The following is a 16,393-nucleotide window of genomic DNA, read 5'->3' as shown; positions in this document are numbered from 1 at the left end:
TTCATTCCCTGGCCTGGAAAAGGGAGCACGTATAAGTCTCAGCACCGGCCAGGCTCGCTGGCTCACTCCTGTAATCCCAGCACTTTTGAAGGCTGGGGTGGGTGGATCACTTGAGGCCAGGAGTTCAAGACCAGCCTGGGCAACATGGTGAAACCCCGTCTCTACTAAAATACAAAAATTAGCCGGGCATGCTGGCGCATGCCTGTAATCCCAGCTACTCTGGAAGCTGAGTTACAAGAATTGCTTGAACCCGGGAGGTGGCGGTTGCAGTGAGCCAAGGTTGCACCACTGCACTCCAGCCTGGGTGACAGAGAGAGACTCCATCTCAAAAAAAAAAAAAAAGTCCCAGCCCTCTGGGGCTGCCATGAGGCCAAGGACTTCAGCTGTGAAGTGCTGAGGCCGCGTTGCTTGGTGCTGTGCTCCCGCGAAGCCCTCTGCTAGGATTTCTCATTCACCCTCAGGGACCCGCTTACAGGGCGCACTGAGCTGGGATCATTGTACTTCTTTTGCACGTGAAGAAACTGAGGCTGAGAAGGGGCAGGGTTTTGGCCAAGGGCAGGCAGGGGCCCGTGGCAGAGCCAGGACTAGGCTGGGCCTCCTGATTTTCTTGCTGCAGACATCAGAGGCAGGGAAGGAACAGGCATGTGGGTACATGCCACAGCTTGACTTGGGGCAGGGCAGCTCAACTGATGGGGGCCTGGACCCCCCCCCCACTGCTCCCGGGGACCCTCCTCCCCACCAGAACTGCATGGTGTGGGCAGGGGGCCACTCACTGCAGGATTCTCAGGTGCTGAGGCAGCTCCCGAGCCAGCCCCAGGGCTGTGGGATCCCCCAGGGCATTGCAGCCAAGCCTAGAAGAGGAGAGGAATGAGCACTGAGTGCTGGGCCGGCCCACTCGGGACCCCCGCCCTGCCCTGTGCCCACTGCAGGAGAGGAGGCCAGGTGGGCCTGGGGGGCACAGAGGGCAGAGGCTACCTGGGCAAACACTCACATCAGCTCCTCCAGGTGCCTGCAAAGAATGAGAGACTCCGCCAACTGCATTCCCCCGGCTGGGCTGATGCTATTCACTGAGAGGCTGTGGGAGGGGGGCAGCCATCAGATCCTCTGACGCTCCCTCTCCCCGACACCCCAGCACGTCTGCTGGGGCTGCCAGTCCTGCTTCAGGGGGCCTAAGAGACAACCCCCCGACACCACACACCTACCCAGACAATGAGGCAGAAAGGCCCAGAGAAGAGCAGGGGCTGGGGTGGCTTAAGGTCCTACAGTGAGGGCCAGGAGGTCACCAAGCCCCACTGCCTGGACACTGAGGTTGGCGCAGGGGAGATTTTACCATGCTGGCCTGAGCTAGGGGCCAGTATCTCCTAGGACCATGGTGTGACCCCTGTGGCCCTCCTCTGTAGGGCTGGCCACTCACTCTATCTTCCTGAGCTCTGGCAGCCCGGGCAGGATGGTAGCTAAGTGCTGGACACCGGCGTCTCCAATCTGGTTGTGGCTCAAGCTTGGGGGAGAGAACAGCGTCATCAGCCTTCCACCATTTCATCTTTTCCACACCCCACTCCCAGAAAAAGAAGGGGAGGCTGAAGTCCCAGGAAGGGCCTTGGCTCACACAGAGAACCCCATCACCCCATGTTGAGTGACAGCTCCTAACTCTTGGCTTCTGTTTAGGATGTTCTCCCCGTTGTCTGACCTAAATCCCTCTTGCTGCAATTGACACTCTCACATCCTGTCTTTGGGTCCCCCAAGGTTCTAGGCCCCAGGTTGTTTACACAGTGTAGAAGTGGGTGAAGGAGATGAGATGAAGAAGCAAAGGGTGTGCTCAGGTAGCCCCTTGTCCTTGTCATCTTTCCCTGCCAAAATTGCCTGGGTCTGGGGGCAGGATGGGCAACTCACTCCAGCTCCTCCAGGCTGGTGGCAGCCCTGAGAGCCTCAGAAAGGTGGCAGCAACCGACATCACCGATACTGTTCCTCTTCAGTCTGGAAAAGCAGGGAATAGACCAAGAGACTTTCAGGAGCTTAAAGGCCTTTGCAGGTGCTGTGCTAAGAACTCTACAGTTTGCAAAGCCTTACACACCCAGGAACTCATATGCTAGCAGCAAAACTTCTGGGGGTCTTGGCAGGTGGGCGGTGGTGAGCAAGGTGGGAATTACTGTCCCCAGTGTCCAGGTGAGAAAACTGAGACTCAGCAGTGAGACTTAGGGACTTGCAGGCTGGGTGGAAATGAATCCAGAGCCCCTGGCCCAGGAGCAGTCTCCACATTTCTTTACCAAGCTTCACCTCAGCCTCTGTGTCAGGGATCTCCGGGCTGGCCCGGCTGAATGTTAGTTTCACGCTGGGTTCTCTGATTCACACAAATCAGTTCTCAGGGGCATATCATGTTCTCATCTATGCATATGGTAGGTTTTCCTTAAACCCAGGGTATTGTCTTTACTGAGCCCTGACCTTGCTCTGCCTGGGTAGGAAAAACCAACGAAACAGCTGAGGCAAATGGTCTTAGCCCCTTGGGAAGTATTTGTTTGTATGTTGTTTTTACTTTCTTTTATTTTGCAAATTAAATTTTAATGGAGCTGGGTGAGGTGGCTCACACCTGTAATCCCAGCACTTTGGGAGTCTAGGCAGGTGGATCAGCTGAGGTCAGGGGTTCAAGACCAGCCTGGCCAACATGGAGAAACCCCGTCTCTGCTCAAAAAATACAAAAATTAGCTGGGTGTGGTGGTGCACACCTGTAATCCCAGCTACTTGGGTGACTGAGGCACCAGAATCACTTGAACCCGGGAGGTGGAGGTTGCAGTGAGGTGAGATCATGCCACTACATTCCAGCCTAGGTGACAGAGTGAGACTCTGTCTCAACAAATAAAAATAAAATAAAAATAAATAAATACATATTAACAGATCGCCTTTCAGTAAATTAATTTTGGGTGAAATGGTCCAATATGAATATATCCTCCTGGAACTTTCTAACCCCATTTCCTACCTACTCTGCTGTGCCCGAGGTGGGGGGTAGGAGGTGGTGTACTTGGATATAAACAAAGCAACGCTTTGTGTCACTGCTTGGATTTGTTTTTTAGTCACAAGATTTCATGTTTTGAAAAATTACATTGAAAGTAAGTGTCATGTTTATTTAACCTAGCGTCAGGGAGTGAAATCACAAAGGGAGTATAGAAAGGCCGCCTCATCTGAGTCTAGACACACACTACTCAAAGTGCAGACTGTGGCCCCCAGAATTGCTACCACCCGGAAGCTTGTTAGAAATGCAGTCTGGGGCCGGGCGCGGTGGCTCATGCCTGTAATCCCAGCACTTTGGGAGGCCGAGGTGGGCAGATCACCTAAGGTCAGAAGTTCAAGACCAGCCTGACCAACGTGGAGAAAACCTGTCTCTACTAAAAACACAAAAATTAGCCGGGTGTGGTGGCACATGCCTGTAATCCCAGCTACTCAGGAGAATTGCTTGAACCCGGGAGGTGGAGGTGGCAGTGAGCTGAGATCGCGTCATTGCACTCCAGCCTGGGCAATAAGAGCGAAACTCCGTCTCAAAAACAAACAAACAAAGAAATGCTGAGTTTGGGCACAACGGCTTAGGTCTGTAGTCCCAGCTACCTGGGAGATTGAGGCAGGAGGATCACGTTCGCCCAGGAGTTTGAGGCTGCAGTGCACCATGACTGCACCTGTGCATTGCCACTGCACTCCAGGTTGGGCCACATAGTGAGGCTCCAGCTCAAAACAAAAACAGAAACAAAACCACACACACAACCTAGGCAGAATTCCAGACCTGGGGAATCAGAATGAGCATTTTAACAAGAGCCCAGGGTGAACTGTGTGTGCTTCAAGGGTTGTTCTGCAACTTGGGCCTGAGCCCTTTAGGCCACTTTTGTAACCAGGAGGAAACAGGTGGCATTAGAAGGCAAGAGCAGTGGGCACCCACCTGGGAGGGCACAGGGATGGGCCTGGGAGGGAGCCACAAAGGATCCCCAGGGAGGTGCCCTCCGTGCTTCCCTGGATGTGGTCGCAACTGAGTGGGGAGTGTTTCCTCCCACTCACCCCCACGGGCCACTCGGTCACTCACCTGAGGCTCTGCAGGCGGGTCATGTGGCTTAGTCCGTGAGTAAGCAAGGTCAAGGCGGAGCTGTTCAGCAGAAGGTGACCGAGGCTGGAGAAGAGGAGGCCAGGTAAACTTGGCATCTAGGGGTGGGGCACTGTCCTGTCTGGGGGTCTGAGGCCTCTGTGCTTAGCAAGCCTAGGGACCTCCAAGACAGCCACTTATATCCACACACTGTAAAAATTCTATGAAATGAACTGTACTGGGAGGTCCAAATGCTATTTCTCTGCATGAATTACTGAGGTCAGGCAGGCAGCAGTTCTATGTTCTGAACCTCATGGACCCAGACTAATGACCAGTAATAATGGCAGTCACATATTGAGCATAAAATGTGGGCCAAACGCAGGGCTTGGGGCCATCTGGAAAGGTGGGTTTATCATCATCCCCATTTTACAGGTGAGGAACGCCGAGGCTCAGAGAGTTAGAGAACTTGCTCAAGGCCATACACAAAGTGGTTGCTTCAGGAACAGAACCCAAAGCTATAGAAATCCCATTCCTCAGCTCCAACCATATGTGACCCAGGCGATTGTACTTCTAGAGGCCCCCAGCCTAGGCAGGAGAGGAGAATAACAATAGCTAGCACTTGTAGAGTGTGAACTCTGACCAGACTGTAAGAATGTAACACGTATTATCTCATTTAATCCTCACAACAACCCTAGCAGGGGAGATTGCTGTCATCCTCAGAGTTAAGATGAGAAGGCCAAAGAACAGAGAGGCTGACGGACTGGCACAAGTTCACACATGAAGAGGCAGAACTGGCTGGGCACGGTGGCTCATGCCTGTAGTCCCAGCACTTTGTGAGGCCAAGGCAGGTGAATCACTTGAGGTCAGGAGTTCAAGACCAGCCTGGCCAACAAAGTGAAACCCTGTCTCTACTAAAAACACAAACATTATCTGGGCCTGGTGGCACACGCCTATAGTCCCAGCTACTTGGGAGGCTGAGGCAGGAGAATCATTTGAACCCAGGAGGCGGAGGTTGCAGTGAGCCGTGATTGTGCCACTGCACTCCAGCCTGGGCGACAGAGCGAGACTGGGTCTCAAATAAATAAATAAATAATAAAAAAATAAAAAAGAGGCAGAAGCGAAAGATGGTCAACTGTCTTGGTTGGCTCAGAACAGAAGGGTTTTTCCTGGATGTGGGACTTCGTGTGCTAAAATGGGGAAAGCGCCAAGCAAACTGGAAGTGTCAGTTACCCTACCCAGAGTTGAACCCAGGCAGTGAGGCTCCTAACTAGTGTCCATGCTCCTACCCACTCCATCACAGGTAGACAGCTGGAAGAAGCTGGCTGGATTTGAGGGTAGCTGCCCGTGGGGAGTTACACTTGGAAATGACAGATCTGAGATGGGAAGAGAACTCCAGGCACTGACGATCCATCCCCTTTCTTTGGACAGAGAATATATCATATGCCCAGTTTACAGATAGAGCAAGTGAGGCAGCAGGAGGTAAGGAGCAGCACTTGGTGCCTGGGAAATCAGAAGGAAGAAAAAGGCCCCCGGGGGCATGGATGAATCTGTCCTGTCCCCCATGGTACCACAAGCTCCTGGCCCCGGCCCAGGTGCCCAGCTCAGTACATATTTGTCGAATGCATGAATGAGCCAATGAATGACCTCACTGGGCCTCTAATCCCCTGAATAAAAGCTTCCAGAAGGCTGAGCCTAGATGCAGGCACATGAAGAGTGGGCAAAGAAACAGACCAGTGAGATGACAGGAGGGCCCTGTGGTCAAAGGTCTCTGTAATCCCTCTTCTCCTTTTACCTGATCCTCTCCCCAGGAGAAGCGAAGAGGGACAAGTGGAAGAATTTCAATGTTAAGGGGCAAAAAGTCAAAAGGCTACTTTCAAGCTGAATTCAAAACATATGTAGAAAAAAAAATCTGGAGAAAAGTTCACAAACTGTTCAACAGAAGTTTTCTCGGGGGGTGTCATCTCCAGGGCATTTCATGTTGTTTGTTACATATTTCTAGAATGATGGAACTTTTTATAGCCAGTGTGTATTTTTGGTCATCAGAAAAAGTTATGAGATGAAAAGCGGAAGATATTCTGTTAAATTTTCTGTCCAGATACTGTTTAAACAGGAATCTGTGCAGGACGGACACCTGACTTTTAGACTGAGGCTGTTTCTGGCATTTCTAAGAATTCGGTGACTTCAAATTATGGAAGAGAGTAGTAAAAGCTGCCAGTTACCAAGGAAACGACTGTAGACAAATGTAGTGGACATCTGTAGATTTTTTCTGCCCAGAGTTTGTTTCCTCTTCTATTACTCACACCCTGAAATACCACCCCTCTAAGTCCAGGAGACAGGGTGGGCTTGTGCCCAGATCTGGCTAATGAGAATATTTTGTGCTCACAGCCACAGTGATTGCTTTAGGGTGGGGCAGGTGACCCAAGCTAGTGCAGTGAGACTCAATCTAGGACCTTTTGTTGTAACCACCGGGAGAATGGTACTCCCTTTCCACTAAGCTGAGAGAAAGCAAGCCTGCAGGTATAGGGATGGCCCGCCTGAGAAGGAAGCCAAAGTGGACAGAAAAAGAGTAAGGGCCAGAGTGAAGTACGTGAGAGAGAAGCCTGACAAATACAGAACCCCTGGATCCAGCTGTGCCTGAAGTCCGTGGCCTCATAATTTTCCATGACATAAGCCAGTACATTTTTGTCTTGGATTGCTTTGAGTTGCGTATTCTGTTTCCTATGACCAAGGTTCTTGCTGGCACTCAGAGCCAGAATAGAAAGTAAAAGGTCATGTAAGGGCATTCGGCTCACCTGGGTCCATCCAGAAACATGGCAGTTTGTGTTTACAAAACATGCAAAGGTTCCTTGGCATGCTACTCACTGACCATGCAGCACTAAGCACCATCACCACTCACTCACCCCCTTCCCCATTAACCACCGTCACCACTCACTGCCCCCTTTCCCCATTAACCACCGTCACCACTCACTGCCCCCCTTCCCCATTAACCACCATCACCACTCACTCACCCCCTTCCCCATTAACCACCATCACCACTTACTCCAGCCTCTTTAGCATCCATTTCCCCTCAAGGGCCTTCATCAGCGCCTTGGTGCCCTCCTCATCAAATTGATTGTTAGACAAGCTGCAGAAGACCAAACAGAGGCCAGGGTTAGTGGAGCCTGCCCAGCCCTGGAGCTGAGCTGTCCTGTCAGCTCCCCTCTCCTGCTCTGTCCCCTGGGAGGGCAACTCTGCATCTGCATGCCCTGGGCCACCCTCGCTGTCCATGTTCTGCATGGGTATTTCTGGCCCCAGGGCTCAGGCTCTGGGTAGGCATGATAGTCACAGCTGGCCCAGCTGAGAAATGATGCCCTGGATGAAGGCTGTAGAGAGGAAGCTGGGGGACCAGGGACACACACACACACACATACCCTCCTGTTCTTCAGCCATCTCCATAGCCTGATTCCCACAGCCAGCCCAGCAGAGCAAGGCTCATGAGCCCCATTTTCGCCGATGAGGCGATCAAAGCCCAGAGCAGAGCAGCCACGCCCACAGCCCCTCTGTGAGTCAGTGGTGAAATTCAGACCGAAGCTGTGGTGCTCATCCTTCCCCAGGCCACACCCAGCACTGCTGCACTTCATCGGGGGAAGGGTCATTAGTCGAAGTCCCATTGCCTGCCCTCCCAAATACCCTGCTCTCTTCTCCACCCCTCACCCTCAGCTGGGCCACTTGTCCCCAATCCCTCCACTCTACAACTCACTCCAGTTCCTCCAAGTGGTGGCAGTGGCCCAGACCAGATGCCAGGTGGGCAAGGCCCTCGGTGCTCACACAGCTGGAGGTCAGCCTGGTGGGGGTCAAAGGGCAACAGGTCAGTCGGGAGCCCTGGGTCTTGGGAGCTCTGAATGCTGGTGGCAGAGGGCAAGGATGTGGGGTAGGGATGTGGGGGGCAATGTGAGGGGACCTCCTTTCCTTCATAAATCTCTTCCACCATGAACTCATTAAGCCACCATAGAGCTTGGAAGCAGAAGCATGGACTAGTTCAGTATTTCCTAAGCCACAATCATTCAGGTAGCAACTTCACAACTTAAGCCAGAATTAGGTATCACTGTAGTTTAGCTAGTTACTGTTGTTTATCAAAAACTCTGCATCTTTAAAGCAAATACTGAAGAAGTGTCAAAGATCTGTCTGTCCTAAAGAGTTTCTTCCTTTTTAAACATTTATTTTGTTTATTTTTTGTAGAGATAGGAGTCTCACTATGTTGCTCAGGCTGGTCTCAAACTCCTGGGCTCAAGCTATTCTTCCTCCTCGGCATCCCAGAGTGCTGGGATTACAAGCTTGAGCCACTGTGCCCAACCCAAGAGTTTCTTCTTGGTGTAATCAGTTAGGTGGAAAGAAAATCAAAAGTTAGGAAAGCTACATTTTGCAACTGTCATAGTAATTCATTGATTCAAGTAACATTTATTAACGGCTGCTAAAATTCACCGATGAGAGTTTGAGGAAGACCAGGATATTTACATAATCTTAAAGTACCTCACCACATAATCTATGTTAATTACAAAGAGAAAGTCAGTAACTTTGCAAGTGGAGAGACCTGGCAGACACCACTGTCACAGGTGATCACAGTTAACATCACCAGCCCGAGGACACCGACACATCAGGTGCCCCGATGGAAGGCACAAAAACGCAGCATCACCTGTGTGATCTTCCTGCCCAAAGGCAGACTCCAACTCTAAACATGAGGAAACACCGTACAAACCCAAGTGGAAGGACATTCTATAAAATAATTGGCCTGTAAATGTCAGAGACAATGCTGTGAAAGACAAAGAAGGGCCAACGACCTGTTCCAGGTTGAAGAATACTCTAAAGAGATGACACTAAATGAGACTGTGATCCTGGACTGGATCCACGACTGGGAAAAACATGCAATAAGCAACATTATTGGGAAAACTGGTGAGATTGGAGTATAAACTGTAGTTGAGATAATAGTAGCGTATCAATGTCACATTTCCTGGATTTTATAATTTTACTGGATTATGGAAGAGAATGTCCTTATTTTTAGCATATTTGCTGAAATGTTAAGGGGTAAAGGGACATGATTACAACTTCTAAATGGTTCAGAAAAGGAGAGAGGGAGAGAGTGGAAGAAGAGGGAGGTGGGGAAGAAGGAGGGAGGGAAGAAATGAGCAAATGTGGAAAAATATTGGCAAAAGGTGAATTTGTTCTTTTTCCTTTTTTTTTTTTTTTTTGGAAACAGAGCCTCGTTCTGTCACCTAGGCTAGAGTGCAATGGCACAATCTTGGCTCACTGCAACCTCAGCCTCCCAGGTTCAAGCAATTCTTGTGCGTCAGCCTCCCGATTAGCTGGGATTATAGGCATGCACCACCACGCCCAGCTAATTTTTTGTATTTTAGTAGAGACGGGGTTTTACCATGTTGCCCAGCGTGGTCTCGAATTCCTGAGCTCAGGCAATCCACCCGCCTTGGCCTCCCAAAGTGCTAGGATTACAGACATGAGCCACCACGCCCGGCTCTAAGGGTGAATTTGGGTAAATGGCACACAGCAGTTCTCAGTCTTCTTGAAACTTTGTATTAGTTTGCAGTTATTTTAAAAGAAAAGCAATGAAAGAGCATTAAAAAGGGAATAACTTTCTTGCCATGTGGCTTAATGTTCCTGAGGTCATGTTTACAACTGGGTACCCCTAAAAATCATCTCCAGGGCCACCTGTGGTTTCCGTCCACAGGGTGAGACACTGAGTCCTCTGAGCCCAGGGCTGGGAATGACGGGAGGTGTCAGGGCAGGGCAGGGCTGTAAAGGGGCCTGAGTAAACGTCTTGTCTGCATACCGAAATGTCTTCAGCTCAGAGAGGGACAGCAGGAGGTTCTGCAGCAGCAGGGAACTGTCATCATTGTCCTCACAGAGGTTAACCTGAGACAAGCTGAAAAGGTCCAAGGATATTCCAGAGAATTTCAGGCTGGACACACCTCAGGGGTCATCACATCCAGAAGGGGATGCCAAGAGAGGAGAAGGGGCCACCCAAGAGCTCCCCTGAGCCACCCTGGGGCTCTCCCTCCCCTCCACTGGCCAAGTGTGATTTTCTCCTGCACAAGGAAGAGAGAATGCTAAGAATGCTAGGGTCACACGTGGCCTGGAGTAGGCACCAGGGTCAACCAGACAACTCAGGGCCCCACACAGAGTTTCCAGGTGCTGACCTGAGCTGCTGCAGCCTGGCACACGTCTCCATCAGCTGCCCCACAAGAAGGCTGTGGTGGGTCCCAAGGTCACAGTGAGCCAACCTGGACACAGACAGGGAGATGACAGTTTCTGAACATCTAGTCCAGTATGGGGGATTCAGTCTCCGCCTGCAAGGAGCTTATGGTGTAGGGGGAACTAAATGCCGATCAAACGAAGTCCTACAGTTTGCTATTCACTTATGAGAAGTGCTAGGAAGCAGGAGTCCAGATGGGGCAGCTGGTATGGTTGTGCAGGTTGTTCACTGCACAAGGACACGCAGCCGAGGAGGTGAAGTGAGGCTGAGATCCTACCATGCTCTATTTCCCAGAATGTACACAGGCAGGGCTGCAGCCACTCAAAAGGGTGACATTTTCATTTCCAAAACTGTGCCATATGGATTAGAGGTGCTATGAATCCAGGGATCTATAACAGTGGATAATGGAAGTGTTTGACGAAGTCTTGGGGTCCAGGGGGCCTCCCTGAGGTGGTGGCATTTAAGCTGAGACCTGAGGGATGAAGAGGAGCTAAGCAGGTGAAGAAGGCAGGCGCGAAGAGAACATTCTGGGCAGAGGGCACAGCCAGTGCAAAGGCCCTGAGGTCCAAGCAAGATGGTGTTCAGGGAACTGAAAGTTCGTGGGGGTGACTGGAGCTGAGACTGGGGCCTGGGGTGGGGCTGAAGCGCCTCAGAAGTGCGTTGGTCAGACCTCTGTAGGCTGTGTAAAGACTTGGAACCTCTAAGGACTCTGGGCAGGGTGGCGACTGTTGGTCAGAAGCAGCCCTGCAGCCTCCCCAACACCAACACCTGCCTTGGGGTCCCTGGTGCTGGGTCCCACCTGAGTGCCACAGCTTCTGGATTCTCTTCCTGGCGAGGAAATTCCAGCTGGACACAGAGCTGCTGCTGGGTCTTGGAGATGCTGAGGAGCGAGCAGTAGACAATGTGAGGCCGGGCAGCCTTCCTTGGAGGGCCCAGCTGGCACCCGGGCTGCCCGGTTCCAACTCTGAGACCCTTTGCCTGGGTCCCCTTCTCCCCTGCCAGGGACCAGCTTAGGATGGGAAAGTAGGTGCTTCCGTGAATCACACACGATACCCCAAGTAGTGCCTTTTCAACAATTTTTCTTTTTCTTTCTTTCTTTCTTTTTTTTTTTTAGAGACAGGGTCTTCCTCTGTAACCCAGGCTGGAGTGCAGCCTGGTGGGTATGATCACAGCTCACTGCAGCCTTGAACTCTGGGCTTCAGTGATCCTCCTGCCTCGGCCTCCCAAAGTGCTGGGGTTACAGGTGTGAGCCACCGCGCCTGGCCCTTTTCAACGATTTAAAGTTAATAAGTTGATGAGGCTTTTCAGACCATGACAGAAAGCCATTAGAGGGATCCAAGGGCAGTTCCAGAATTTTCTGAGGGAGGGGCACAAGAACCACAGTGTGGTGGAAGGGTGGGGTAGGGGGTGTGTCTGGAGTCTCCATGTGCGCTGTAAGCTCACCGCCTTTACTTGAATGTTATGTTCATGGAGGTGCTTATGGGGAGAGGGCTATGGGAGAGGATAAAGTCCCCAGAGCATCCCCTTGTTCACTCCTGGAGAGAAGGAAGAAGCAGGGCAGCCTGTGTGGCTGGTGACAGTACTTACATCTTTACAGGCTCCAGTTCTTGTAATCCTCCCAGCCCCACAAAGGGCTGTAATTAGACTCTTTTGTAAGAGCAGGAGGTTGAGGCCAGAGAGACACAGTAATGGGCTCCAACCAGTAAGCGACTGAGTTGGGATCTGAACATAGGTGAGTGGGATGCTAAAAACCTTTGCTATTAGCTACTCTGTGTGTCACTGTGTTATTTCTGGTTGAAGAGCCATCATGTGCGTTACTGCATCTGGGGGCCTCTTCCAAGCAACCAGTGTGGACTCCTAGCCATGTCTGCCTGGATCCAATAGCGCTTTGTTTTGAATCTGGGGATGTCTTCTGCTGACACTGTGGCTTGACTACTGCACTAGTCCCAACAAATGTGTAGCCCCTCACACATACCCCAGGAGCTCCTGCCACCCTGGGGACATGAAGAACTAGCTGGTGACACAGCTATTACCCCACAGGATGAAGGAAGGTCAAGGAAAGGTTCCAACCCTCATGAAAGATGAAGAGTTCCAAGGGGGCCTCTTCTCTGGACTCACCTGATTTCAGTGACGCTGCCTGAAGCCTGGGCGCAGACTTCTAATAGGGAGAGGATGCCAGCTCTGTCCGCCCACGGCTCCTGCACCCTGTCACAGAAGGGGACACAGATAAGGTCCCCCAGGGTGAGCAGCAGACAATCAGCACACATGACGGGGCCGGGGGAGGAGTGTCAAGGGGGGACCTAGAGGCTTTTTGAGTTTTTTTGCTTGTTTTAAAACTATAAAATACAACTAGGCATCAATCTAAAAAAGCAAATTAACATCACCCTTATTCCAACAACCATGATTGTGACAATCCAAACAGAAAATATTATTTTTCAAATGATATTTTATATTTATATTTTATGTTTTATTTTATTTATTTATTTTTGAGACAGGGTTTTGCTCTTTTTGCCCAGGCTGGACTGCAATGGCATGATCTCGGCTCACTGTAACCTCTGCCTCCTAGGTTCAAGCAATTCTCCTGCCTCAGCCTCCCAAGTAGCTGGGATTACAGGCATGTGCCACAGGTGAAATCGTGCCACTGCACTCCAACATGGGCGACAGAGCGAGACTCCGTCTCAAAAAAAAAGTTATTTTGGGTGCTCTAGCAATTCTGGATATATAACCAAAATAATTGAAAGCTGGGACTTTCTGGCTGGGCATGGTGGCTCATGCCTAGCACTTTGGGAGGCTGACGTGGGAGGATCACTTGAGCTCAGGAGATTGAGACCATCCTGGGCAAAACAGTGAGACCTCGTCTTTATTGTTTTTGAAATAAAATAACATTGAAAAAAGAAAGCAGAGACTGTCAATTGGACACTTGAATAGACAACCCAAGTGTCAATTGACAGATGAGTGGACACACAAAACGTGGCCTATCCACACAAAGGAATATCATGCAGCCTTAAAAAGGAAAGGGCCGGCTGCTGTGGCTCACACCTGTAATCCCAGCACTTTGGGAGGCTGAAATGGCAGATCATCTGAGGTCAGGAGTTCAAGACCAGCTGGTCAACATAGTGAAACCCTGTCTCTACAAAAATACAAAAAAATTTAGCTGGGTGTGGTGGTGGGCACCTGTAATCCCCACTACTCAGGAGGCTGAGGCAGGAGAATCGCTTGAACCCAAGCAGTGGAGGTTGCAGTGAGCTGAGACAGCACCACTGCACTGCAGCCTGGGTGACAAGAGCGAGACTCCGTCTCAAAAAAAAAAAGAAGGAAAGTCTGACATAGTGACACATGCTGCAACATGAATGAACCAGAGGACATTATGCCAAATGAAATGAGCCAGTCACAAAAAGATAAATACAGACAAATACAAATGAATCCACTCATATAAACTGTTTAGAGCAGTCCAATTCATAGAGACAGAAAGCATAATGGTGGTTGCCAGAGGCTGGGGTAGAGGGAAAATGGGATGTGGTTTCATGGGGACAGAGATTCATTCTTGCAAGAGGAAAAGAGTTCTGGAGATTGGCCGTACAAAAAAGTGAATGTACTTAACACAACTGAATGGTACACTTAGAAATGGTTAAGATGGTAAATTTTGTTATGTGTATTTTATAACAATTTTTTACAGGTTGTTTTGGAGAACAGCCAGTCCTTAGGTGCCTTGTCACAGGCTGCAATGAGAAGTGCACAGCTCTGTCGGTGACGCAAGTTTTTTGGGCACAAACATGAAACTGAATGTCGTGGAGCCTTTTGATCTAACTTCCAGTTTCCAGGAAAGTCAGGGGTTAGTGGAACACGAGCCATGACATCATGAGAAAGCTACCAGAGTCAGGAGCGGGACAGTCTGCAGTACGCACAGTTGCTGATTTTGTCAACAGACATTGACATGAAACAGAAAGCTGTGGTGAGGGGGTGGGGCGGTGATGCCGCAGGTTAGAAAAGTCAGAAGACCATCGCCACCCTGTGCAAATGGAGACCAGATGTGACTAGATCCTGGATCCCACAAGCCAGCTATGTCATCTGGGGGACAATGGGGACATTTTAGATTAGACTAGGTAGTACCTGACACTAAGGAATGGCTCACTGAGTTTCTTAGGTGTCCTGATGGAACTGTGATTACAGAGAAAATGTCCTTATTTTTGGAGATTCATGGTGAAATATTTAGGAGTGGATTATGAGGTCTATAACTTAGTTGAAACCGTTTCAGCTGAAATAAAAATAAAAATATGAAGCAAGTATAAAAAATTATGAACAACTGTCAAATCTAGGCACTGGGAACAGGGGTTTTAAAAAATTTTTCTTTCTACTTTGGTATTTTCTTTTTCTGAGTGTTTTAAAATGATCATGGTGAACAGACAGACAAGAACTTTGTTTCAGTTTATTTTTGTCCTCAGTTCAGTATCCTCTGGAACTTTCTTTTTTGCTGTTTTTTTTTTCTTAAATCCCAAAACACAGGCCTCCAGCCCGGGGAAGGACAGTTTCTCTGTGTGCCTTGTGAGGTCTCTGGCACAGATGGACAGGGTTTGCTCAGGGTCCAGATGGCAGGGTTGTGGGTACAGGAAATGGCCGAGGCCATGATCCTGGGGGCCTGTTACTCCGGTGCTGCCCCTGCTCCCATTCACGCCATGGCCCCTCCCAGAGGCAGCTGGGGGAGGAGGTACCTGAGGCTGAACAGCCCTGCGGGTCGTCCCACCAAGCTCAGGAGGATGGCCAGCTGCTCCTGGTCCAGGCAGCACTGGGTCAGCCTGGGGACAGAGGTCAGTCATTGAGGTGGCTCTGGCAGGGTGCCCCACCCCTCTGCTGTCCTCACGGGCTGGGCGGGTCACTCACGTGAGTTCCGTCAGCTGCAGGGACTGGCTCAGGCCGGTGGCCAGCCTGGACACGTGCTCTGGCCGGAAGCTGCACTCACTCAGCCTGAGGGCAGAAAGCCAGGGCAGAGCCTGGGTGAGGCCTGTGGGCACTGCTGCCCAGCTTCATCTCAGCCTCCCTGAGGGCCTACTGGGGGAGCATCCCACCCCTGAGGGCAAAGGCCTGGATCAGGGCCTGAGAGGCCAAAGATGCAGCTCCTGCCCTGGGAGCTTCCTGTCTCTTTGGGGAGGAACCTCCCGCACCCCCTGTAAGAAAGTATTAGGAGTAAGTTATTTAGGGAGCCTGACTCTAGGCCAGGCATTGTGTCAGCCTCTGGGTCACGGGACTTCCTGCCTTACCCGCAGGGTCTCCTTTAATTCTCATAGCACCAATTAGAGGTGGGAAACTGACTAAGCCAAGGACACACAGCAGACAAGAAAGAAGGGCAGAATCGGTTTTCCATCTAGGTCAGTCTGACTGCAGACCCCAAACCCTTAACCACTGCCTTACTCTCCAGGACCAGCACTGGCTGAGCTCCCTGGGGAGGAAGGTGTGCCTGGGATTCTCCGTGGAGCCTGCTATCCAAGGCACCTCAGCCCTGGGTGGCCAGCAGACGGGCCCAGCCAAGCGAACGGGCCCAGTGAACGTCGGGGCGGTTCACTCTGATGGAACAGGGCTGCTGGGATGCTTACAGGAGGGGCTGATGTTTGAGATGGGTTTTAAAGGATTGGGAAAATTTTATTTCAGAAAAGGCTAAGAAGGGAATGTTGGGCTGAGTGCGGTGTGAGCAGAGGCAGATAAGCTTCAGGCAGGGCTTGATCCAGGAGCAAATAGTGAAGGTTGTGGCTGAACTGTGTGTGTGTGTGTGTGTGTTGTGTATGTGGTATTTGTAGGTATTATGTGGTGTGTGTGTGCCATATTTGTAATGTGCCAGGTATGTATATGGGAGGTTTGTTTTTGTGGGGGGTGTGTGTGTTGTGTGGTGTGCGTGGTGTATGTGTGTGTATGTGGTATGTGTATGGTATGTGGTGTGTGTGTGTGTTATGTGTGCTGTGTGTGTTGTGTGTGCTGTGTGCTGTGTGTAGGGTGTGCATGGTGTATATGTGGTATGTGGGGTTGGTGTGTAGGGTGTGTGTGTGGTGTAGGGGAGGTGGGAAAGAATGTGGTGGAAGGTGACAGTTGGATCAGACTGTGAG

The 16,393-nt window shown here is 50.7% G+C and overlaps 1 protein-coding gene across 8 annotated transcripts in view; it reads right to left on the bottom strand.

The window, feature by feature from the left end:
* Positions 1 to 16,393, bottom strand: part of LOC105494040 (NLR family CARD domain containing 5) — a 93,136-nt gene that overhangs the window by 4,762 nt on the left and 71,981 nt on the right. For 6 of the 8 annotated variants that reach the window (XM_071084584.1, XM_071084589.1, XM_071084588.1 and 3 more), the window contains exons 31-43: positions 15,180 to 15,263; positions 15,011 to 15,094; positions 12,420 to 12,506; positions 11,074 to 11,181; positions 10,246 to 10,329; positions 9,879 to 9,971; positions 7,797 to 7,880; positions 7,098 to 7,181; positions 4,061 to 4,144; positions 1,891 to 1,974; positions 1,415 to 1,498; positions 992 to 1,075; positions 774 to 851 (exon numbers count right to left, since the gene is read on the bottom strand). In XM_071084584.1, coding sequence (XP_070940685.1) covers positions 774 to 851; positions 992 to 1,075; positions 1,415 to 1,498; positions 1,891 to 1,974; positions 4,061 to 4,144; positions 7,098 to 7,181; positions 7,797 to 7,880; positions 9,879 to 9,971; positions 10,246 to 10,329; positions 11,074 to 11,181; positions 12,420 to 12,506; positions 15,011 to 15,094; positions 15,180 to 15,263 — 1,122 coding nt within the window. The remainder of the gene's footprint in view (positions 1 to 773; positions 852 to 991; positions 1,076 to 1,414; positions 1,499 to 1,890; positions 1,975 to 4,060; positions 4,145 to 7,097; positions 7,182 to 7,796; positions 7,881 to 9,878; positions 9,972 to 10,245; positions 10,330 to 11,073; positions 11,182 to 12,419; positions 12,507 to 15,010; positions 15,095 to 15,179; positions 15,264 to 16,393) is intronic. The other 2 variants (XM_071084590.1, XM_071084591.1) reach the window with 1 other exon arrangement.

This window comes from Macaca nemestrina, chromosome 18 (assembly GCF_043159975.1).
Source record: "Macaca nemestrina isolate mMacNem1 chromosome 18, mMacNem.hap1, whole genome shotgun sequence".
Classification (NCBI taxonomy): Eukaryota; Metazoa; Chordata; class Mammalia; order Primates; family Cercopithecidae; genus Macaca; species Macaca nemestrina.
The sequence above is the reverse complement of the archived record's forward strand: the minus strand, read 5'-3'. Positions and strand labels throughout refer to the sequence as shown.